The sequence below is a fragment of the Pan troglodytes genome, chromosome 20, assembly GCF_028858775.2.
Source record: "Pan troglodytes isolate AG18354 chromosome 20, NHGRI_mPanTro3-v2.0_pri, whole genome shotgun sequence".
NCBI lineage: Eukaryota > Metazoa > Chordata > Mammalia > Primates > Hominidae > Pan > Pan troglodytes.
Window position 1 is genome coordinate 41,747,615 of NC_072418.2, and position 23,328 is coordinate 41,770,942.

General features: G+C 51.0%; 1 protein-coding gene across 2 annotated transcripts; it reads left to right on the forward strand.

The window, feature by feature from the left end:
- The first annotated feature begins 505 nt into the window (after window positions 1-505).
- Window positions 506-17,848, forward strand: EIF3K (eukaryotic translation initiation factor 3 subunit K). 2 transcript variants are annotated; one of them, XM_512639.7, is made up of 8 exons: window positions 506-802; window positions 1,812-1,910; window positions 5,566-5,686; window positions 7,530-7,604; window positions 13,947-14,013; window positions 14,118-14,195; window positions 15,887-16,012; window positions 17,783-17,848. In XM_512639.7, the coding sequence occupies exons 1-8, from the start codon at window positions 744-746 to the stop codon at window positions 17,812-17,814; spliced, it is 657 nt and encodes a 218-aa protein (XP_512639.2). In that variant the 5' UTR covers window positions 506-743; the 3' UTR covers window positions 17,815-17,848. The 2 variants fall into 2 exon arrangements, with proteins under 2 accessions (XP_512639.2, XP_009433815.1); XM_009435540.3 differs by lacking the exon at window positions 14,118-14,195 and having other exon boundaries at window positions 555-802.
- Window positions 17,849-23,328: the final 5,480 nt, after the last annotated feature.

Genomic DNA, 23,328 nt, shown 5'->3' on the forward strand with positions numbered 1-23,328 from the left:
TAATTCATGGCAATACAAATGGGACGCTCGCCCTCAGCTCCAAGACCGGAACCTAATGGAGACGGGGCGCGATCCGGCGAAGTCCAGGAGCCCTCACCCCAGCCCCTGCCCGGCAGAGCACAGTAGCTTTGTGGGACCCTCCTCCTGGAGCTGGGGACCAAGGGCTGAGACTTGAAACTGGAGAGCTCAGGATCCTGCACCAGGCGCGCAGGCCTGTGGCAAGAGGGACCTCAGAACACCTCCCTCGGAACTTGGCCATGGCCTAAACGTAAGGCTGCTGCGTGCATTCCCGCAGAGATCCGTGGCCTCATGGCCGCGCGCAATACAACGCGCGCGCACGCCGCCAGAGCTCCGGGTGCTTCCCGGTGAGTTCGCGCGCGCACGCTCCCGCGCTACCGGCACTGGAACTGGGTCTGTGAGGCCCGGGAAAAGCTTAGCCCCGCCCCCTCGCCACGAGAGGCGCCTGCGCACTGGGATACAGTAAGCTTTTTCTCACGCTGTCTGTCCAGCTTGAGTGGAGCGAATGCGCACGCGCCAATTGCGCCTGCGAGGAAGAAGTCACGTGGCAGCCGGAAAGCGTGGCGGCTGCTGCTAGAGCCTTTCCCTTTACCGCACCCAAGGAGCTGGAGCGACAACAACGACGTCGTTTCCGTTTCCACCACCTCTTCCTGTTCCCGTCCTCGAGGACGCCGTGCCGGGCCAGTGTTAGCCTCCATCCCTGGTTGTGGAAGGCGACAGAAGTCATGGCGATGTTTGAGCAGATGAGAGCCAACGTGGGCAAGTTGCTCAAGGGTATCGACAGGTCTGAGCCCGGTCGGAGGAAGCGCTCTGGCCAAGCGGGGCGGAGGAGAGGGTTTTCCGGAGACAGCAAGGGGTGTTCAGGGTCCTGGGCTTGCCGCGGGGTGGGGTTTCTCTATCCTCCTGGAGGAGGAGATGCTTAAAGAAACGGCAGTGAGCTGGGGGTAGTGGCTCACGCCTGTGATCCTAGCACTTTGGGAGGCCGAGGTAGGTGGGTCGCCTGAGCCCAGGAGTTAGAGACCAGCCTGGGCAACAGCCAAACCCCGTCTCTAAAAGAAAGAAACAAAAGCACTGCAAAGGCCTAGAAGCGAGAGAATCTTGATACCACTCAGTCTCTTCGTAAATTGCCTTAAGGTTTCCTTCTCTGCTCCGCCTCCTTTGAGTGCCTCTTAATCTCTCCCTTCTCTGCTCTTTAAGTCATTCATTCTCCACACGTTTACTGAAATAAACTGTCAGTGCTAGGCAATGCTGGGAACCACAGGCGAATCAGACAGCGGCAGATCATGCCTTCACGGTCTGAGTTCCCTTTCCATAAGGGAGACAAATCTGACAGCAGACAGCGATAGCCGGGAGAGGTTAGAACTGAAATGGGGGAAGCAAAGGCCAGAGTGTTCAGGTGGACATGGAGGAAGTAGGCAGCGAGGTAGGCAGGAGAGGATGGGGCTGGATCAGGGTGGAGGCCTGAGCAGGGGAGGAAGGGGTGAGTAGCAGAGACATTCAGGAGGCCAGGTGTACAAGCTGCAGTGATTGACTGGCTCAGAGGTTGAGGAGGCATCCTAGGGAAGAGCCAGGGCTCCAGTGGAGTTTAGAGCTTAGGCGAGAGGTCTGGGATAAGAAAAAGTTTTACTAGAGATTATACTGGACATAATTCACTACCTGGATAGAGCAAGTGGCCAGTGCCAGATTTAGAGGGGAAGGGCGGGAGGAGCAGGTTACAGTGGCCCCTTGCTCCATAAGGTGGCTGGCCTCAGCTTCTGTCTCCTCTGTGCTCACCTATCTTGATTCTCCTTTAGGTACAATCCTGAGAACCTGGCCACCCTGGAGCGCTATGTAGAGACGCAGGCCAAGGAAAATGCCTATGATCTGGAAGCCAACCTGGCTGTCCTGAAGCTGTAAGTGTCTAGCTCTCTGTCTACACTCCCATTGCAGCAACTAGCAGGGTGCCACTCCCAGTACAGGGCAAGGGGGTGGCTGGTAGTATCCTGCACAATGCAGCATCTCTTGGTGTGCAAGACTAGGAAGCCAAGGAAGTTGGGACAGGAGGAGGGATGGTTTTTGAAAAATCAATTGCCGGGCACGGTGACTCACGCCTGTTATCCCAGCACTTTGGGAGGATGAGGCAGGCGGATCACCTGAGGTAGAGAGTTTGAGACCAGCCTGGCCAACACGGAGAAACCCCATCTTTACTAAAAAATACAAAATTAGCCGGGCGTGGTGCCACATGCCTGTAATCCCAGCTACTCGGGAGGCTGAGGCAGGAGAATTGCTTGAACCCAGGAGGCGGAGATTGTGGTGAACCAAGATCGCGCCATTGCACTCCAGCCTGGGCAACAAGAGCGAAACTCCGTCTCAAAAATAATAATAAAAAATCAATTAGGGTGGCCGCAGGGGCTCATGCCTGTAATCCCAGCACTTTGGGAGGCTGAGGCGAGAGACTCACTTGAGCCAAAGAGTTCGAGACCATCCATGGCAACATAGCGAGACCCGACTCTATAAAAAAATTTAAAAATTAATGTAGCGGTATGTGGCTGTAGTTCCAGCTACTTGAGAGGCTGAGGTGGAAGGATCGCTTAAGCCTGGAAGATTGAGGTGCAGTGAGCCATGATAGTGCCACTGCACTCCAGCCTGGGGGACAGAGTGAGACCCCTCTTTTTAAAAAAAAAAAAAAAAAAGAATTACCAATTTGGGTGACATGGCACAACCCTGTCTCTACAAAAATTAGCTGGGCCCAGTGGCGCATGGCTGTAGTCCCAGCTCCTTGGGAGGCTGAGGCAGGAGAATTTTTTGAGCCTGGGAGGCAGAGGTTGCAGTGAGCCAAGATCATACCACTGCACTCCAGCTTGGGCGACAGAGTGAGACCCTGTCTCAAAAATAAAGGTTAATTACAGAACACATGTACAGGCTAATACATTAAGCAAACATGTAGTTTAACAAATCATTATAAATGAAAGCCTACATAATCACCATTTATGTTGCAAAGTTATTGCTAGCACCACAGGCTCTTTGCCCCCTATGCTCTATGCCAACCAATTCCCCTGCTCCCCCATGCTCTCATGGCCTGGCTTTATGTGATGGTTTACTATGCATGCATACATCTGGCTCAGCTCAGCTCAGGTTTCCCTGCTTTGAACTTGATACAGATGGAGTGCATACAGCACAAACTCTTCTGCATTTGCCATTTGCTACTCAGCACTGGGTTTGTGAGATCTATCCAGTGTTTTTTGTTTTTTTGTTTTGTTTTTGATATGACTGCAGTTTGTTGTCGTGGATGTATAGCTCTCCACTGTGTCACTTGTGTGACTGTCCTAATGATCTCTTCTGGCTCTTGATGGACATGTGGGTTCTTCGTGCCTTTTTTTTTTTTTTTTTTTTTTTTTTTTTTTTTTGGAGACAGGATCTTCTTCTGTTGCCCAGGCTGGAGTACAGTGGCACAGTCATGGCTCACTGCAGCCTTAGCCTTCTGGACTCAAGTGATTCTCCCGCCTCAGCCTCCTGGATAGCTGGGACTACAGTCATGTACCACCATGCCCAGCTAATTTTACTTGGGTGCTTTCTTTCTTTCCTTTTTTTTTTTTTTTGAGACAGGGTCTCACCTTCTTGCCCAGGCTAGAGTGCCTTGGCGTGATCTCATGATCTCAACTCAGTGCATCCTTTGCCTCCCAGGTTCATGTAATCCTCCTGCCTCGGCCTCCTAAGTAGCTGTGACTAGAGGTACGTATCGGGGGGCCTGCCCCGATAATCACGTAGGTTCTTTTCTATATTCCTAAGCGTCGGCTGGCTTGAGAAATAGAAGGACAGAGTACAAAAGAGAGAAATTTTAAAGCTGGGCGTCCGGGGGAGACATCACACATTGGTAGGATCCGTGATGCCTCACAAGCCACAAAAACCAGCAAGTTTTTATTAGGGATTTTCAAAAGGGGAGGAAGTGTGCGAATAGGTGTGGGCGACAGACATCAAGTACTTAACAGGGTAATAGAATATCACAAGGCAAGTGGAGGCAGGGCGAGATCACAGGACCACAGGACCAAAGCGAAATTAAAATTGCTAATGAAGTTTTGGGCACCACTGTCATTGATAACATCTTATCAGGAGACAGGGATTTGAGATCAACCGGTCTGACCAAAATTTATTGGGCGGGAATTTCCTCTTCCTAATAAGCCTGGGAGCACTATGGGAGAGTTTATTTCACCTCTGCAATCTCGACTATAAGAGACAGGTACGCCCCAGAGGGGGCCAGTTCAAAGACCTACCCCTAGGTGCGCATTCTCTTTCTCAGGGACGTTCCATGCTGAGAAAAAGAATTCAGTGATATTTCTCCCATTTGCTTTTGAAAGAAGAGAAATATGGCTCTGTTCTGCCCGGCTCACTGGCAGTCAGAGTTTAAGGTTCTCTCTCTCATTCCCTGAACAATTGCTGTTATCCTGTTCTTTTTCCAGGGTGCCCACATTTCATATTGCTCAAACACACATGTTGTACAATTTTTGTAGTTAACGCAATTATTACAGGGTCCTGGAACAATATACATCCTCCTCAACTGACAGGATTAAGAGATTAAAGTAAAGACAGGCATAGGAAATCACAAGGGTATTGATTGGGGAAGTGATAAGTGTCCATGAAATCTTTACAATTTATGTTTAGAGATTGCAGTAAAGACAGGCATAAGAAATTACAAAAGTATTAATTTGGGGAACTAATAAATGTCCATAAAATCTTCACAATCCACGTTCTTCTGTCATGGCTTCAGCCGGTCCCTCCGTTTGGGGTCCCTGACTTCCCGCAACAGGTACGCACCACCATACCCAGCTAATTTTTGTATTTTTAGTAGTGACGGGGTTTTGCCATGTTAGCCAGGCTCGTCTCGAACTCCTGACCTCAGGTGATCCACCCACCTTGGCCTCCCAAAGTGCTGGGATTACAGGCGTGAGCCACTGCACCCAGCCTAATTTTTGTATTTTTAGTAGAGACGGGGCTTTGTCATGTTGGCCAGGCTGGTCTCGAACTCCTGATCTCAGGTGATCCGCCCATCTCGGCCTCCCAAAGTGCTGGGATTACAGGCTTGAGCCACCCACCTACCCACCCCCCCGCCACCTTCTGTTGTCCTCTTTTGCAAGGGAGGAAACTGTCAGCCCCTCAGTTTCCTTTCTCTGCTCCTCAGCCTTTCAGTGCCTCTTAATCTCTCTCTTCTCTGCTCCTCGTGTCATAAATAAGCAGTCCGAGGTCACTCAGCAGGGAAGTTTAAACCGAGGCAGTCTGGCTCTGGTTCCTTAGCCACTACTCCAGACCACTGCTGCTGTTCTCATTTGTTTATAAATCACTTAGCAGTGTCTGCCCCATTGGGTAGTTGTGAGCATTAACTGTCCCTGTTCACAGAGGAGAAAAGTAGGCTCAGGGAGGTGAAGGTTACACAGCTGGGAAGCACTGGGACTGGGATTGGAACCCAGGCATGTCCAATTCCCAAACTCCAGAATAAAGCAGCTGCCTGGCACCTGGTGAGGACTGGGGACTTGGAGGTGCCACTGTGGCCACGTCTCTTGTTCTTTTTCTTAGGTACCAGTTCAACCCAGCCTTCTTTCAGACCACGGTCACTGCCCAGATCCTGCTGAAGGCCCTCACCAACTTGCCGCACACAGACTTCACCCTGTGCAAGTGCATGATCGACCAGGCACATGTATCCTTCCAGCACTGGGGCCGGGGGGTGTGTGGGAAGGGGTCAGAGTCAAGGTGCATGAATTCCCAGGGAGATGGTCTGTGGGTGTATCCACAAACAACAAGTGCCTGCTCTGGTCCGGCGTGGCAAGGTGCTGGACCGTGCTGGGACACTGGTGACTGAGACAGTCCTGGGCCCTGTCTTCACAAAGTTGTCGCAGTCCAGTGAAGAGTCAGTGATAGACTGGAGTGGTCAGGGTTGGGTTACAAGAGTCACAGCAGCCGGGCACAATGACTCACGCCTCTAATCCCGGCACTTTGAGAGGTCAAGGTGGGTGGATCACCTGAGGTCAGGAGTTCGAGACCAGCCTGGCCAACATGGCGAAACCCCATCTCTATTAAAATACAAAAAATTAGCCAGGCACAGTGGCACACACCTATAGTCCCAGCTACTCAGGAGGCTGAGGCAGGAGGATCACTTGAAGCTGGGAGGTGGAGGTTGCAGTGAGCCGAGATTGCGCCACTGCACTCCACCCTGGGTGACACAGTGAGACTCTGTCTCAAAAAAAAAAGAGAAGAGCCAGAGCAGGCACCTGACCATTTGGGTGGGGGAATATGTGGACATGAACACAGCCATCTGTATTTACATTCTATAGAACAATGTCTGGAAAGGTGGAAAGGTACCCAAGAATTGCAAATGACTGGTACCTCCCAGGAAGGATGGCTGTGAGACAGGGGAGGGAAGACCTATTTTGCCACTGTTCACTCTTCTGTATTTTTAACTAGAAACTGTATAAACCAGGGCCTCCTGGAGGAGGGAACATCTAAAACATAACGAGTTAGGTGAAGGGGTAGGCAAAGGTGATCCAGGCAGAGAGGACACTCATGGGCTAAAGGAAGCAGAGCTCAGTGCTGTCTTTCAGGAATGGTAGAGGAAGCCTGACATAGGAATGATTTAAGGTGGGGTTTTTTGTTGTTGTTGTTTTATTTTATTTATTTTTTTTTTTTTTTGAGACGGAGCCTTGCTCTGTCACCCAGTCTGGAGTGCAGTGGCGTGATCTCGGCTTCCTGCAACTTCCACCTCCCAGGTTCAAGCTATTCTCCTGTCTCAGCCTCCTGAGCAGCTGGGACCACAGGTGCATGCATGCTACCACGCCCAGCTAATTTTTGTATTTTTAGTAGAGACGGGGTTTTGCTATGTTGGCCAGGCTGCTCTCGAACTCCTGACCTCAGGTGATCCACCCGCCTCAGCCTCCCAAAGTGATAGGATTACAGATGTGAGCCACCGTGCCCAGCCTATAGGTTTTATTTTATTAGTAATAATAGTAGATTTTTTTGGTTAATATTTTCTTTTTTTTTTTTTTTGAGATGGAGTCTTGCTCTGTCATCCAGGCTGGAGTGCAAAGGCGTGATCTTGGCTCACTACAACCTCCTCCTCCCGGGTTCAAGTGATTCTCCTGCCTCAGCCTCCCAAGTAGCTGGGACTATAGGCACGTGCCACCACACCCAGCTGCTTTTCGTATGTTTAGTAGAGATGGGGTTTCGCTATGTTGGCCAGGCTGGTGTCGAACTCCTGACCTCAGGTGATCCACCCGCCTTGGCCTCCCAAAGTGCCAGGATTACAGGCGTGAGCCACCAGGACTGGCATGTCATTTCTCATCTTTTGCCATTACAAACAGTCCTGCAGCCAACATCCTTTCTCCTGCATACACCTGCAGGAGAAATTAGCTGGCTTCCTTTTCCAGCTGTTTTTCTGAGCTGAAGCTTTGGAAGAAAGCAGCCAGAAGAAGGTAGGTGGGGAGGGGTGATCTGGGGCCCAACCTTACGCTCCGAGGCCAGTTTTCCTTAATGCTTCCTCCTCCCAGCAAGAAGAACGGCCAATCCGACAGATTTTGTACCTCGGGGACCTGCTGGAGACCTGCCATTTCCAGGCCTTCTGGGTAACTTCCCTGGGGTCCAGGGGCAGGGGAGATGGCAGGGCCATGTGGAGCTGAGTGCTAAAAGTAACAACGGTGCACACTGACTGGCTTCCTGCTTTGGCGGTGGGCCCAGTGCTCCGCATGTGTGTGTTTGTGGAATTATCATCCTCTCGCGGAGCAGGTACTCACAGGTCATCCCCGTGCCCACAGGCTGAGGCCGACCCTTTCCCCTCTCTCCCGTCTTTCCGTTGAGCCCTCTAGTACACACCGTTGATCAGAAGTCCTCCAGTGGCTGGGTGTAGTGACTCACCCCCGTGATTCCAGTACTTGTGGAGGCCAAGGTGGGAGGATTGCTTGAGGCCAGGAGTTCCAGACCAGCCTGAGCAACATAGTGAAACCTCATCTCTACAAAATTGAAAATTGACTGGGTGTGGTGGCATGTGCCTGTACTCCCAGCTACCCAGGAGGCTAAGCTGGGAGGATCGCTTGAGGCTGCGAGTGAGCCGTGATCACACCACTGCACTCCAGCCTGTGTAACAGAGCAAGACCCTGTCTCAAGAAAGAGAAATTCTCCGTCTCTTCCACCTGTCTGACATGCTCTGCCCTTCTTGCTCTAACTGGAACCTGGCCCCCCACTTCTGCAGCCCCCTAAGTGGGAGGCTAGATCACCTCCTGGCTCCTATCTCTTCTGATACCCTCAGTCTTTTTTGTTGTTTTTTTTTTGTTTGTTTGTTTTTTGGTTTTTTTGAGATGGAGTCTCATGCCGTTGCCTAGGCTGTAGTACAGTGGCACGATCTTGGCTCACTGCAACCTCTGCCTCCCGGGTTCAAGTGATTCTCCTGTCTCCCGAGTAGCTAGTACTACAGGCACACGCCATCATGCCCAACTAAATTTTATATGTATTTTTTATTTTATTTTGTTTTATTTTTGAGACAGAGTCTCAGTCTTGCCCAGGCTGGAGTGCAGTGGCGCGATCTTGGCTTACTGCAACTGCCGCCTCCCGAGTTCAACTGATTCTCGTGCCTCAGCCTCCTAAGTGGCTGGGGTTACAGGCATGTGCCATCACACTGGCTAATTTTTGTATTTTTAGTAGAGACGGGGTTTTGCCATGTTGTCCAGGCTGGTCTTGAATTCCTGACCTCAGGTGATCTGCCTGCCTCAGCCTCCCAAAGTGCTGGGATTATAGGCGTGAACCACCACGCCGGGCCAGAAACCCCCAGTTTTGAAGTGTGTGTGTCATCACTTCCTGCCCGGTATCAGTCCCTCTGGTGACTGCTCTTTGTTTCTTGAAGAATTCAGCCCCTGGCTGGCCACGGTGGCTCAACGCCTGTAATCCCAGCACTTTAGGAGGCTGAGGCAGGTGGATCACCTGAGGTTGGGAGTTCGAGACCAGCCTGACCAACGTGGAGAAATACTGTCTTAACTAAAAATACAAAATTAGCTGGGTGAGGTGGCACATGCCTGTAATCCTAGCTACTCAGGAGGCTGAGGCAGGAGAATCACTTGAACCCGGTGGGTTCAACCTCACCCAGAGGTTATGGTGAGCTGAGATCACGCCGTTGCACTCCAGCCTGGGTGACAGAGTGAGACTCCGTCTCAAAAAAAAAAAAAAATTCAGCTCCTTCTCACTGGCGCTCTCTACCACTCCTGCCCTAATTCTTAGACGCTTAGAAAGTAACACAGAGGATCCTTTGACCACCCAGACCTCTGGGTCCCTTGCTCTCTTGGCCAGCTATCTTGTGCTACACCTGACCTCAGCCCTTCTCTTCCAATCATACCCCAGGCCAGTTCTCTGCACATTAGACCTCTGAGGCATTTATTTTCTTTCCTTTTTTTTTTTTTTTTTTTTTTTTTGTTTGAGACCATGTCTCGCTGTGTCACCCAGGCTGGAATGCAGTGGCACAATCTCAACTCACTGCAACCTCCGCCTGCTGGGTTCAAGCAATTTTTCTGTCTCAGCCTCCCAGGTAGCTGGGACTACAGGCATGCACCACCCTGCCAGCTAATTTTTGTATTTTTAGTAGAGACGGGGTTTCACCATGTTGGCCAGGCTGGTCTCGAACTACTGACCTCAAGTGATCTGCCCGCCTTGGCCTTCCAAAGTGCTGGGACTACAGGTGTCAGCCACCACGCCCGGCCCTCTGAGGCATTTTTTAAAATTAATACTGATACTTGGGTCCTCCCTCACAGAGTCTGATGTAATTGCTTCAGTGTAGCCTAGGCCTTGGGATTTTAAAAGGTTACCCTGGGTGATTTGGACATCTGGCCAATGTTGGGAGCCACTGCCGTCACCAATAATGGCTCCCCTCCTCCCTCTGTGAGTTTCCAGCATCTTCATTCTCTGACCGCTTCCTCCTAGCTTCTCAGCTCACCCCCACAGGGTCTCCATCCCCACATTCTTGGGCCTGACCATTAGCTCCAACCCTCTTTCTCTGCAGGCTTCTCTGTTCCGCTTCCTTCTCTTAAATCGCATGTGCTGGCTGGGCATGGTGGCTCACACCTGTAATCCCAGCACTTTGGGAGGCCGAGGTGGACGGATCGCCTGAGGTCAGGAGTTCGAGACCAGCCTGACCAACGTGGAGAAACCCCATCTCTACTAAAAATACAAAGTTGGCTGGGCGTGGTGGCGCATGCCTGTAATCCCAGCTACTCGGGAGGCTGAGGCAGGAGAATTGCTTGAACCTGGGAGGCGGAGATTGCAGTGAGCCGAGATCATGCCATTGCACTCCAGTCTGAACAAGAGCGAAACTCCATCTCAAAAAAAAAAAAAAGAAAAAATGTCGCATGTGCCTCCCCTGTCCCCAGCTGCAGCTACGGTCTTGCTTCCTTCCCCAACTCCTGGAGGTTTCCTCATGCTTTATCTGTCTCCCTTTCTTCTCACCTCAACTTATGATCTGGCTTCTTGTTTCGGGAGAAAATGGAAGCAGCCACTGTAGAAATTGCACCTGTTCCTATCCCAGACCCTGACATTTTATGTGCAGCTGACTGCATACTTTTTTTTTTTAATTCTTAAACATTTTATTTTTTATTCAAGTAAGAAATTATTGATTAGCTTCAGTTAATCCCACAAAGAAAATGATCAAATGCTTAAAATAATAGAGTTTACTAGTTCTACAACTGTTCTCACTAGCAAACTAGCAAATGAGATGTGTTGGAGATCTTAGACCTATTCCATGGAACAGATAGACAGGTTTTTTTTTGTTTGTTTGTTTTGTTTTGTTTTGTTTTGTTTTTTGAGACAGGGTCTCACTCTGTCGCCCAGGCCGCAGTGCAGTGATGCAAACACAGCTCACTGCAGCTTTGACCTCCCAGGCTCAAGTGATCCCCGCACTTCAGCCTCCTGAGTAGCTGGGACTACAGGCCCACGCCACCACGCCTGGCTAATTTTTGTATTTGTAGTGGAGGTTGGATTTCGCCATGTTGACCAGGCTGGTCTTGAACTTCTGGCCTCAAGTGATCCTCCTGCCTCGCCTCCCAAAGTGCTGGGATTACAGGTTGAGCCACCACGCCCGGCCACAAATCTGGATTTCTGCCCACCTCACTGGCTACACCTTCCCGGCATCCATGTGGGGGATTCCCTCCCTTTTGTTGGAGAGAACCTATACCACAGAGCTAACCTTTGAGCAGAAATCTGAAGGAGGTGAGGGTGGTAGCCATAGAGGAGAATTCCACACACAGGCCCTGAGGTGGGCGGGTGTCTGGCGGGTTTGGGGAGCAGCAGGGAAGCCCCTGTGGCTGGAGCAGGGTGAGTGAGGAGCGAGTAGGTGGAGGTGAGGGCACAGAGGTGACAGGCAGATTCTGTGTGGCCTAATGGGCTATGGTAGGAAAATTGGCCTTTTCTCTGAGTGAGACAGAAGCAAGGGGAGGTGGCTGAATACACTTAGCCAATATGTGTCTGCCCCCTTTCTCAGGGCTCTGGTTTCTGCCTGCCAGGTTCAAGCCTCACCTCCAGGATTTTGGGAAAATCATGTAGCTGCCCTGGTCTCCTCATCTCTAAAATGGATATAACTTACATCACATGGCTACACTTAGAAGAATGGCTATAGCATGTGGGGTCAGTGCTCAAAGTGGTAGCTGCTTTTTTTTTTTTTTCTGAGATGGAGTATGGCTCTGTTGCCCAGGCTAGAGTGCAGTGATATGATCTTGGCTCGCTGCAACCTCTGCCTCCCAGGTTCAAGTGATTCTTCTGCCTCATCTTCCCAAGTGGCTGGGATTACAGATTTCAGGCATCCACCACCACACCCGGTTTAATTATTTATTTATTTATTTTATTTTTATTTATTTTTTTTTTGAGATGGAGTCTCGCGCTGTCGCCCAGGCTGGAGTTCAGTGGCGCAATCTCAGCTCACTGCAACCTCTGCCTCCTGGGTTCAAGTGATTCTTCTGCCTCAGCATCCCGAGTAGCTGGGTCTGCAGGCACATGCCACCACACCTGGCTAATTTTTTGTATTTTTAGTAGAGACGAGGTTTCACCATGTTAACCGGGATGGTCTCGATCTCCTGACCTCATGATCGCCCGTCTCAGCCTCCCCAAGTGCTGGGATTACAGGTTTGAGCCACCACACCCAGCCAGCCTAATTTCTGTTTTTTGTTTGTTTGTTTGTTGTTTTTTGTTTTGTTTTGAGACAGAGCCTCCCTCTGTCGCCCAGTCTGGAATGCAATGGTGTGATCTCGGCTCACCACAACCTCCATCTCCTGGGTTCAAGTGATTCTCCTGCTTCAGCCTCCTCAGTAGTTGGGATTACAGGAATGTGCCACCACGCCCTGCTAATTTTGTAATTTTAGTAGAGTCAGGGTTTCTCCATGTTGGTCAGGCTGGTCTCGAACTCCCAACCTCAGGTGATCCGCCCGCCTCAGCCTCCCAAAGTGCTGGGATTACAGCCATGAGCCACTGTGCCTGGCTAATTTCTTTATTTTTAGTAGAGACAGGGTTTCACCCTGTTGGCCAGAGTAGTCTCGAACTCCTGACCTCAAGTGATCCACCCACCTCAGCCTCCCAAAGTGCTGGGATTATAGGTGTGAGCCACCACACATGGCCTGGTAGCTGCTATTCTTGTTAACATTACTGAAGGGGTGGGTTGCCCCTCCACACCTGGGAGTGTTTCTCGTTAGGTGGAATGAGAGACTTGGAAAAGAGACACAGAGACAAAGTATAGAGAAAGAGAAAAGGGGGCCCACGGGACCGCGTTCAGCACACGGAGGATCCCACCGGCCTCTGAGTTCCCTTAGTATTTATTGATCATTATTGGGTGTTTCTCGGAGAGGGGGATGTGGCAGGGTCATAGGATAATAGTGGAGAGAAGGTCAGCAGGTAAACACGTGAACAAAGGTCTCTGCATCATAAACAAGGTAAAGAATTAAGTGCTTTGCTTTTGATGTGCATACACATAAACATCTCAATGCCTTGAAGAGCAATATTGCTGCCCGCATGTGCCACCTCCAGCCCTAAGGCGGTTTCCCCCATCTCAGTAGATGGAAGATACAATCGGGTTTTACACGAGACATTCCATTGCCCAGGGACAGGCAGGAGACAGATGCCTTCCTCTTGTCTCAACTGCAAAGAGGCATTCCTTCCTCTTTTACTAATCCTCCTCAGCACAGACCCTTTACGGGTGTCGGGCTGGGGGACTGTCAGGTCTTTCCCTTCCCACGAGGCCATATTTCAGACAATCACATGGGGAGAAACCTTGGATAATACCTGGCTTTCCTAGGCAGAGGTCCCTGCGGTCTTCCGCAGTGTTTGTGTCCCTGGGTACTTGAGATTAGGGAGTGGTGATGACTCTTAAGGAGCATGCTGCCTTCAAGCATCTGTTTAACAAAGCACATCCTGCACAGCCCTTAATCCATTTAACCCTGAGTTGACACAGCACATGTCTCAGAGAGCACGGGGTTGGGGGTAAGGTTATAGATTAACAGCATCTCAAGGCAGAAGAATTTTTCTTAGTACAGAATAAAATGGAGTCTCCTGTGTCTACTTCTTTCTACACAGACACAGTAACAATCTGATCTTTCTTTTCCCCACACATTACTGATATGAACGTTGTTGATAGGTAAGATTACCAGTGTAGGCTGGCAGTGGTGGCTCACCCCTGTAATCCCAACGCTTTGAGAGGCCAACGTGGGCAGATCACTTGAGCCCAGGAGTTTGAGATCAGCCTGGGCAATATAGTGAGACCTCGTCTATGTAACAACAGCAGCAACAAAATCTTAGCACTTCGGGGGGCTGAGGCAGGAAGATCACTTGAGCCCAGAAATTCAAGACCAGCCTGGGCAACGTAGTGAGACCCCATCTCTATAAATAAATACAAATAAAAGCAAATAATTTAAAAGAATAAACATTGTGAACATCAATTCCCATCACAGCAAGCCCTGGATGAAAACATGGACCTCTTGGAAGGTATAACTGGCTTTGAAGACTCTGTCCGAAAGTGTAAGTCCCTCTCTGAGGCTGGGCTCCCCAAGGGGAAGGGGTAGGGAGTGGCAGCCAGGTCCGGGGGGACAGCTGCTCACCGGTTTTGTCTCTGACCTCCACAGTTATCTGCCATGTTGTGGGTATCACTTACCAGCACATTGACCGCTGGCTGCTGGCCGAGATGCTCGGGGATCTGTCGGGTAACGCCCTCTGGGTCCTGGTGCACATCTGGGAGGTTGGGGGTGGCTAGGGCAGTGGACCTCAGTCAGCTCCTCCAACGGGCCTGTCTGGGTCTCATCAGGTCAGCATGGAAGGCCCAGCCCAAGGAGGAAATAAGAACTTGGTATAAGACAGTCTCTGCCTTGAGGGAGATCCTATGCCATTTGCTCATTTATTTTGCATTAATTGAGTGCCTACCGTGTGTCAGTGTGCTAAACTGGGCGTGCAGCAGTAAACAAAGTGGGATGGCTCCAATTCATTCTCATGGAGGTAGCAAAGCACATGGCGACATGGAGGTGTCCAGTGGTGATTCCTGTCATGAAGGAAAGCAAGACAGCTCACAGACCAGCGGCATCTGAGCCCTTACCTCCGTAGAGAGAGGCCCATGGCCTGAGGTAGTGCAGAGGAGGATAGTAGAGCAGGGCCCTGACTTGTAACGTTCATGGGTAGCCAGGGTGTATGTGGCCAGAGCAGTGTAAGCATGGGCGAAAGTAGAGAGCTGGGGGTTGGAGGGGCATCTCCAGGTCATGTGGGGCCTCGGGAGGACCTTGTCCTTTCCCCTGACTGAGAAGGAGCCACCGGAGGGCTCTGAGCAGGGTAGGGCTCTGATCAGATGGATATTTTTTAAAGATCCCCCCAAAAACAAAAAAAGAAAAAATAACTTATTTGCTTACTTTTGTAAAAAGAAACGTAGAAAAGGAAGTCAAGAAACTAAGGAAGGCCGGGCGCGGTGGCTCGCACCTGTAATCCAGCACTTTGGGAGGCCGAGGTGGGTGGATCATCTGTGGTCAGGAGTTCGAGACCAGCCTGCCCAACATGGTAAAACCCCCTCTCTACTAAAAATACAAAAAATTGCTGGGTGTGGTGGCGTGCACCTGTAATCCCAGCTACTTGGGAGGCTGAGGCAGGAGAATTGCTTCAACGCAGGAGGCGGAGGTTGCAGTGAGCTGAGATCACACCATTGCACTGGTGATAAGATGGAAACTCCATCTAAAAAAAAAAAGAAACTAAGGAAGGCCACGTGTGATGGCTCATACCAGTGAGGGAGGCAGATCACGTGAGGTCAGGAGTTCGAGACCAGCCTGGCCAACATGGTGAAACCCCGTCTCTACTAAAAATACAAAAATTAGCTGGACGTGTTGGCATGTGCCTGTAATCCCAGCTATTCGGGAGGCTGAGGCAGGAGAATTGCTTGAACCTGGGAGGCGGAGGTTGCAGTGAGCCGAGATTGCGCCATTGCACTCCAGCCTCAGCAACAAGAGCAAAAACTCCGTCTCAAAAAAAAAAAAAAGTGTATTGTTTCTGGTAATGGTCATGTCATAATTTTGCAACCGTTTCATATAGGTTGTGGGAAAAGGTAGATAAATACGCTGCTCTTGTTAGGAACCAAAATTTGCCCAGGGAGAGAAAAGAGAGGAATAGAAATTAAGGCAGAAGCCCCATGGTGAGGCTGAAAGAGCTCACAGGCTCCCTCTGGCGGCCATTCAGAGAATGACCCGTGGAAGGGCAGGGACGGAAGCAAGGAGACCAGGCCAGCTGCTGCTGTCCAGGAGATGTCAGTGGGCAAGGGGGGCTGCCCTGGCTTCCTGAGCCATGACTCTGTTGCCTCTCAGTCCCCTGGAACTGTGGGATCAGGCTGACTGAAGCCCCTCGCTGCCCCTGTCACCTGCAGACAGCCAGCTAAAGGTGTGGATGAGCAAATACGGCTGGAGTGCCGACGAGTCGGGGCAGATCTTCATCTGTAGCCAAGAAGAGAGCATTAAACCCAAGAACATTGTGGAGAAGATTGACTTTGACAGTGAGTGGTGACCCACGGCCTCGGGCTTTGGGGCTAAGGGGGTGCCCCTCAAGGGAGGCCGAGGCAGGGGCCCAGAGGACCTGGGTAGATCTGCTCGTGTTCTGGGCTGGGAAGTCTGCACCTGCCAGATTCCATTCACCTTGTGTCTCGGGGCTCCCGCCCAGGAGGAATAGCGGGGAGCTGGGTGATCTTCCCTGGAACTTCTAGGCCCTGTGTCCTGCCCCATAGCACTCAGCAAGACTTCCTGGGGCCCAGCGGGGCCTCACAGGGGGTCTCTGCACCCTTATTTGTCCCTGAGGCCTGTCTCGTTGGCCATCTTTTATTCTTGGGGTGCCCAAGCCTCATGTGCAGACTTGGAATCCGGTGAACAGTAGGAATCTTGATTCTCTAGTTTGGGTGATTCCACATTTTTGTGCCTCAGTTTTCTCATCTAAAAAATGGGGACGACTGCAACAGTAACTGTGATAAACACTGTGTAGGTCCTTACACTTACATCATTTGATCCTCAGTTGCTAAATGATATAAATAGTATCATACCTACCTCATGGCATCATAAGTGTGAATGCATGTATAACACTTAGCAAAGAGCTAAGTGACCACACAGTTCATTAAATGTTCATTATGACCATCGTCTACACACATGTAACTAACACAGGCTCAACTGCTTGCTCAACTAAAAAGATTGCAGTGGCTACTCCGGCAGCGGGGGCTGCTTCACTGCCGCTCATCATGGCACTGAGCAGATGTCCTGGAGCCAGGGAGAAAGGCACAGGCGGGCTGCTGCCTTCATCCCGGGTCTCCCCCACCCGCTTGAGTGTGATTCAGGTGTTTTAAAGATGTGTTTGGTACAACGTGGTTTCTTAACACAAACCAGCTAATTTTGTACCTAACTGGGGAACAGCATTGAGCAGGCAGCCATCTGCGCACTTGCAGCCCGTGGTATCTCACCTCTAAACGCCGCGTGACTGCTGTGTCAGGGTTCTCAGTGAGAACTCCAGCAAAAGATTCTGTAGTGAGGAAAGGGCCTCCTTTCTTCTCCCCTTTGGCTTCTGTCGCCCCACCCCACCTTCCTGACCTTTTAGGTCACAGGTGGAGAGGGCAGTGCTGAGTCAACAAGGAAAAGGAGGAGGAAGGTGTGAATCTCAGGGAAGTAGGAGCCCAGCCCTGCCGGGGGAGTAGACGGGAGGGTTCCCTCTGTCTCAGTTCTGGCTCCATTGCTCTGTGTCCTGGGTCAAACAGGATAGGTTCAAAATACTCAGGAGGCTGAGGCAGGAGAATCACTTGAACCCGGAAGGTGGAGGTTGCAGTGAGCCAAGATCGCTCCACTGCACTCCAGCCTGGGCAACAGAATGAGACTGTGTCTCAAAAAAAAACTTAAGAGTATCCTGCAAATAGTACATAGTAAATATTATCATGTAGGTAATTACAAACAACACTTCCTTGGCACTTTGTTCTAAGCACCTCGTTTGGTCCTACAATCCTATAAGGTAGGTGCTTCTTAAAGATAGGAAGGTAGGTGATGCTCAGAGATGTTCAGTAACTTGTCCAAGTGACCCAGCTGTTAATTGGCAGAGCTGGGATTTGAACCTAGCCCTCCTTGCTCCAGAGTCCATCTTTTTAAAATACTGCACCAAACTGCCTTTGTGATGGTAACCGGGGCCTGGAAGGAGTTTATGATCTCCCCCTAAAGAATTGTGGGTGCTGTAGCAGGTGGCTGGAGGTTTGTCTCCCGCCGTTCTCACCTTCAGTCTGGTCTCTCCTTCCCCACAGGTGTGTCCAGCATCATGGCCTCCTCCCAGTAACTTCAGGTGTTTAATAAAGATGTGTTGACTCAGCCCTACTGTCTCCTCCCTGGCTTCCTGCCTCTGCCCCTTGCCCACCAGAGGGAGCTCAGGAGCAGGCCTCTGCTCTGGGTTGGCCCCCCCACCGTACCTCCAGCCCCCACCACACCACACCCCATGGCGGGGTTTCCGCCTCCTTTTTCCCCTGCTTCGACTTCCTCCCTTGCCCCACCCTACCTTCCTGACCTTTTAGGTCTTGGGTGGGGAGGGCAGCATTGAGTCAGCAAGGAGGAGGGAGTATGAATGGTATGTGGCAGCCCATCCGTGTGGTGGAGGCTGAGCACCTCTGGGAGGAGTGAAGGTGAAGTTTCCCTCTGTCTTGATGGTGGCTCTTGCTTTGTGACCTTGGTCAAGGGACTGTGCCTCTTTTTTTTTTTTTTTTTTAGACGAAGTCTCGCTCTGTCGCCCAGGCTGGAGTGCAGTCGCGCGATCTCGGCTCACTGCACGCTCCACCTCCCGGGTTTATGCCATTCTCCTGCCTCAGCCTCCAGAGTAGCTGGGACTACAGGCGCCCGCCACCATGCTCGGCCAATTTCTTGTATTTTTAGTAGACAGGGTTTCACCGTGTTAGCCAGGATGGTCTTGATCTCCTCACCTTGTAATCTGCCTGCCTTGGCCTCCCAAAGTACTGGGATTACAGGCGTGAGCCACCGCGCGCAGCCGGGACTGTGCCTCTCTAATTCTCAGTTTCTTCATCTGCAGAAGGGGAAGAATAATGCACCCTTCTGAAACCTATGAGGGTTTCTCCAGCCCTTGCCAGTAAAGGCCTGAGATTGGGGCCTGTCCTGTCCTGTCCTTGCTCTTAGAAAATGTGAGCCACAGGCCGGGTGCAGTGGTTCACGCCTGTAATCCCAACACTTTAGGAGGCCAAAGCAGGAGGATTGCTTGAGCCCCAGAGTTTGAGACCAGCCTGGGCGACAGAGTGGGACTCCGTCTCTATATATATATATATATATTTTTTTTTTGTTTGTTTGTTTGTTTGTTTTGTTTTTGTTTTTTTTAGAGACAGAGTCTCACCCTGTCGCCCAGGCTGGAGTGCAGTGGCGCGATCTCAGCTCACTGCAACCTCTGCCTCCCAGGTTGAAGCAATTCTTCTGCCTCAGCCTCCCAAGTAACTGGGACTACAGGCACACACCTCCACGCCCGGCTAATTTTTTTGTATTTTAGTAGAGATGGGGTTTCATCGTGTTGCCCAGGCTGGTCTCGAACTCTTGGGCTCAGGCAGTCTCCCTGCTTCGACCTCCCAAAGTGCTAGGAATACACACGTGAGCCACCGCGCCTGACCAAAAAGTTTATTTTAAATAGCTAGGCATGGTGGCGCGTGTCTGTAGTCCCAGCTATTTAGGAGGCTGAGGTCGGCAAATCACCTGAGCCCAGGAGGTCAAGGCTGCAGTGAGCTGTGATCACACCACTGCACTCCAGCTTGGGTGACAGACCCTGTCTCAAAAAAGAAAATATAAGCCATTGTTAATTTCAGGCTCAGAAGTGTTTGTCACCAAGGTTGCAAGCTAGTCCTCAGTACTATTCTGTATGGAGAGACTTCATGAGAAAATTAGTATATATTTTTTCCTCTCAAGGTGTCATAGGTAGACAGCTCCTTCAGCCACACCATTCTTTCCAAGTCGCATCCCACTCCCCTGGTTAGTGTTACCTGACAGGAGACCTGACTCACCTCACATGTTCATTCCCATCTTACCTGAGGAATTTGGGGCACTCCCAGTGGCCCTTAGGCAGTGCTTTTCCCCTGTGAGCATATTGCCTGGAGGGCTAGGGGGTTGGGGGAATGCAGGAATTAAAAAGACCCAGTAGAGGCTGGTTTATGCCTGTAATCCCAGCACTTTGGGAGGCTAAGGGAGGAGGATGACTGGAAATCCCCTCTATGCAAAAGTAAAAATTAGCTCAGGTTGGGCACGGCGGTCCATGCATGTAATTCCAACAGTGGGAGGCTGCAGCAGGAGGATTGCTGAAAGCCAGGAGTTCGAGACCAGGGCAACAAAGCGAGACCCTGTTCCTATAAAAGTTTTAAAATTAACTGGGCCTGGCCAGGCACGGTGGCTCACGCCTGTAATCCCAACACTGGGAGGCCAAGGCAGATGGATTGCTTGACCTCAGGAGTTCGAGGCGAGTCTGGGCAACATGGTGAAACCCCGTCTCTACAAAAAACTACAAAAGAAAATAGCCAGGCATGGTGGTACACACATGTAATCCCAGCTACTCTGGAGGCTAAGGTGGGAGGATCACTTGAGCCTGGGAGGCAGAGGTTGCAGTGAGCCAAGATGGCGTCACTGCACTCCAGCCTGGGTAACAGAGTGAGACCCTGTCTCAAAAATAAGTAAGTTGGCCAGGCGCGGTGGCTCACGCCTGTAATCCCAGCACTTTGGGAGGCCGAAGTGGGCGGATCACGAGGTCAGGAGACCAAGACCATCCTAGCTAACACGGTGAAACCCCGTCTCTACTTAAAATACAAAAAAATTAGGCAGGCGCCTGTAGTCCCAGCTACTCTGGAGGCTGAGGCAGGAGAATGGCGTGAACCCGGGAGGCGGAGCTTGCAGTGAGCTGAGATCGCACCACTGCACTCCAGCCTGGGCGACAGAGCTAGACTCCGTCTCAAAAAAATAAATAAAAAAAAAAAAGTAAGTAAGTAAAAATTAGCCAGGCACAGTGGTATGTGCCTGTAGTCCTGGCTACCCAGGAGTTTGAGGCTGCAATGAGCTATGATTGCACCACTGCACACCAGCCCAGGTGACAGCAAGACCCTGTCTCCAAAAAAGGAAAAGAAATGCCCCAATAGATGTTCATTACTTAGAGTAGACTGGCAGCTGCCCCTTGGTGATTTATCGTTGGATGCTGGTGTGCATAAGCGTTGCCTTGGAGAGGGCAGCTGTGGTACCCAAGCTGCCAGCCGGCCTGACCTCCCTGTCTGCACTCACACCCAGCATTCCTTAGAGGGCCCTGCCTGTGGGAGCAGACACCCCTTGCCCTGGGGCCCAGACCTCAGCAGGGCCCCAGTAGCCAGGAAGTGCCTAAATCCTGGGGACTGAACAAAAGTGTGCTTCTGCAGCTCACTGGGATAAAAAGGACTGGGAGGCCTGGCACAGTGGCTCATGCCTGTAATCCCAGCACTTTGGGAGGCCGAGGTAGGCAGATCACCTGAGGTCAGGAGTTTGAGACCAGCCTGACCAACATGGTGAAACCCCGTCTCTACTAAAAATACAAAATTAGCCAGGCGTAGTGGTGGGCGCCTGTATTCCCAGCTACTTGGGAGGGTGAGGCAGGAGAATCGCTTGAACCCGGGAGGCGGAAGTTGCAGTGACCCGAGATCGTGCCATTGCACTCCAGCCTGGGCAACAAGAGCGAAACTGCCTCAAAAAAATAATAATAAAAAGGACTGGGATGCCTCTACCACCCATGAACTTGGGCACATTAGCAAAAGGCACCCCTTCTGGGTGGGGACAACTCCCAGTTACCCACTTGGCAGGTGCCCTTGTGCAGGATACAACCTGCACAATTGGCCATGGCTGCTCTGTAAGGGAAGAGGAAATGACCTTTTTCCTCTCCTCTGGGAGCCACATCTCATCCTGCCTCACTGGGCTGCTTTCACTATCAGAGGGTCATTCATACTCTGAGCAGCTAGGAGGTGGCTCTGGAGAAAAACTGCCTGAGTTCACTCCCCAGCCCAGCCGCCTCAGGGTATGTGAGTTGTCTTCTCTGTACCTGTTTTACAGCTGGGGAAAGTAGTAATTGTACCCACGTCAGTAGTTAATGCCTGCAAAGAGTTTAGAACAGCTTGGTGGGTGCAGTGGCTCACGCCTGTAATCTCAGCACTTTGGAGGCCAAGGCGCGTGGATCATCTGAGGCCAGGAGTTCGAGACCAGCCTGGCCAACGTGGTGAAACCCCACCTCTACTAAAAATACAAAAATTAGCTGGGCTTGGTGGTGGATGCCTGTAATCCCAGCTACTCAGGAGGCTGAGGCAGGAGAATAGCTTGAACCAGGGAGGTGGAGGTTGCAGTGAGCTGAGATCACGCCATTGCACTTCAGCCTGGACGACAGAGTGAGACCTTGTCTCAAAAAAATAAGCTGGGCGTGGTGTCTCACTCCTATAATCCCAGAACTTTGGGAGGCTGAAGTGGGCGGATCATGAGGTCAGGAGTTCAAGACCAGCCTGTCCAATATAGTGAAACCCCATCTCTACTAAAAAACACAAAAATTAGCTGTGTGTGGTGGCGCATGCCTGTAGTCCCAGCTATTCGGGAGGCTGAGACAAGAGAATCGCTTGAACCCGGGAGGCAGAGGTTGCAGTCAGCCAAGATCATGCCATTGCACTCCAGCCTGGGCAACAGAGTGAGACTCCGTCTCAAAAAATAATAATAAATAAATAAATAATAAATTAAAAAATAGCTGGGGCGCAGTGGCTCATGCCCATAATCCCAGCACTTTGGGAGGCCGAGGCGGATGGATCAACTGAGGTCAGGAGTTCAAGATCAGCCTAACCAACATGGAGAAACCCCGTCTCTACTAAAAATACAAAATTAACCAGGCGTGGTGGCGCACGCCTGTAATCCCAGCTACTCGGGAGGCTGAGGCAGGAGAATCACTTGAGCCTGGGAGGTGGAGGTTGGGGTGAGCCGAGATCGCGCCATTGCACTCCAGCCTGGGCAACAAGAGCGAAACTCTGTCTTAAAAAAAAAAAAAATAGCCAGGCCTGGTGGCGCGTGCCTGTAATCCCAGCTACTCAGGACACTTGAGGTGGGAGAATTGCTTGAACCCGGGAGGTGGAGGTTGCAGTGAGCCAAGATTGTGCCACTGCACTCCAGCCTGGGTGACAGAGCGAGACTCCATCTCAAAATAAATAAATAAATAAATAAATAAAAATAAAAGAAACTCAAATTGGTTCTGTCTCCAAATTCCATCCTGGTGGGTGCTTGTCATGCTCACTTGGGGTTCAGGGCTGCTGCTCCAGCTGCTTCCTGAGACATCTCTAGACATTGCAGTATTTGTTCATGTCCCCGCCCTGTGAGGACACACCCTCTCTAGTTGCCTTCCCTGAAGTAGTGTTAACAATGGGATACAGCATTTAATAAATTCTGACTGAGGTCTCACGGGTTCAATGGTAAACCTAAAAATGCCTGTAGGGCCCACTGGCCATACCCCTTCTCTCAGAGCCCCTCCTGGTCCCTTGGACATCAACAGACACATCAGCTATTATTACTACACTGCCCATAGATGGCTGCCAGGAAGTAGCCTCAAGGCTGACAATTAAACGGAGCCTTTAATTTAAACTTCAATGGCTGGGGCTGTCGCCTCCATCTGGGAGCACTTGGTCTGGACGGTTTCTCAGAGTCCACCAGGAGCTGCAGCGAGGGGCAGATGGCCCATCCCCTGAGGAGTTTTTCCCCCAGGCCAGACCATGCATAAGAGTCCTGAGCTAGTTCTTCAAGTCAGGCTGGAGGAGACCGCCCTGCCCTGCCCCAC

Excerpts from the sequence above, each read along its gene's own strand:
- EIF3K (XM_512639.7), top strand. The coding sequence starts at position 744 with ATGGCGATGTTTGAGCAGATGAGAGCCAACGTGGGCAAGTTGCTCAAG. Across the intron at positions 14,196-15,886 it reads GATGCTCGGGGATCTGTCGG|ACAGCCAGCTAAAGGTGTGG; the intron begins GTAACGCCCTCT and ends TGTCACCTGCAG. Across the intron at positions 16,013-17,782 it reads GGAGAAGATTGACTTTGACA|GTGTGTCCAGCATCATGGCC; the intron begins GTGAGTGGTGAC and ends CCTTCCCCACAG.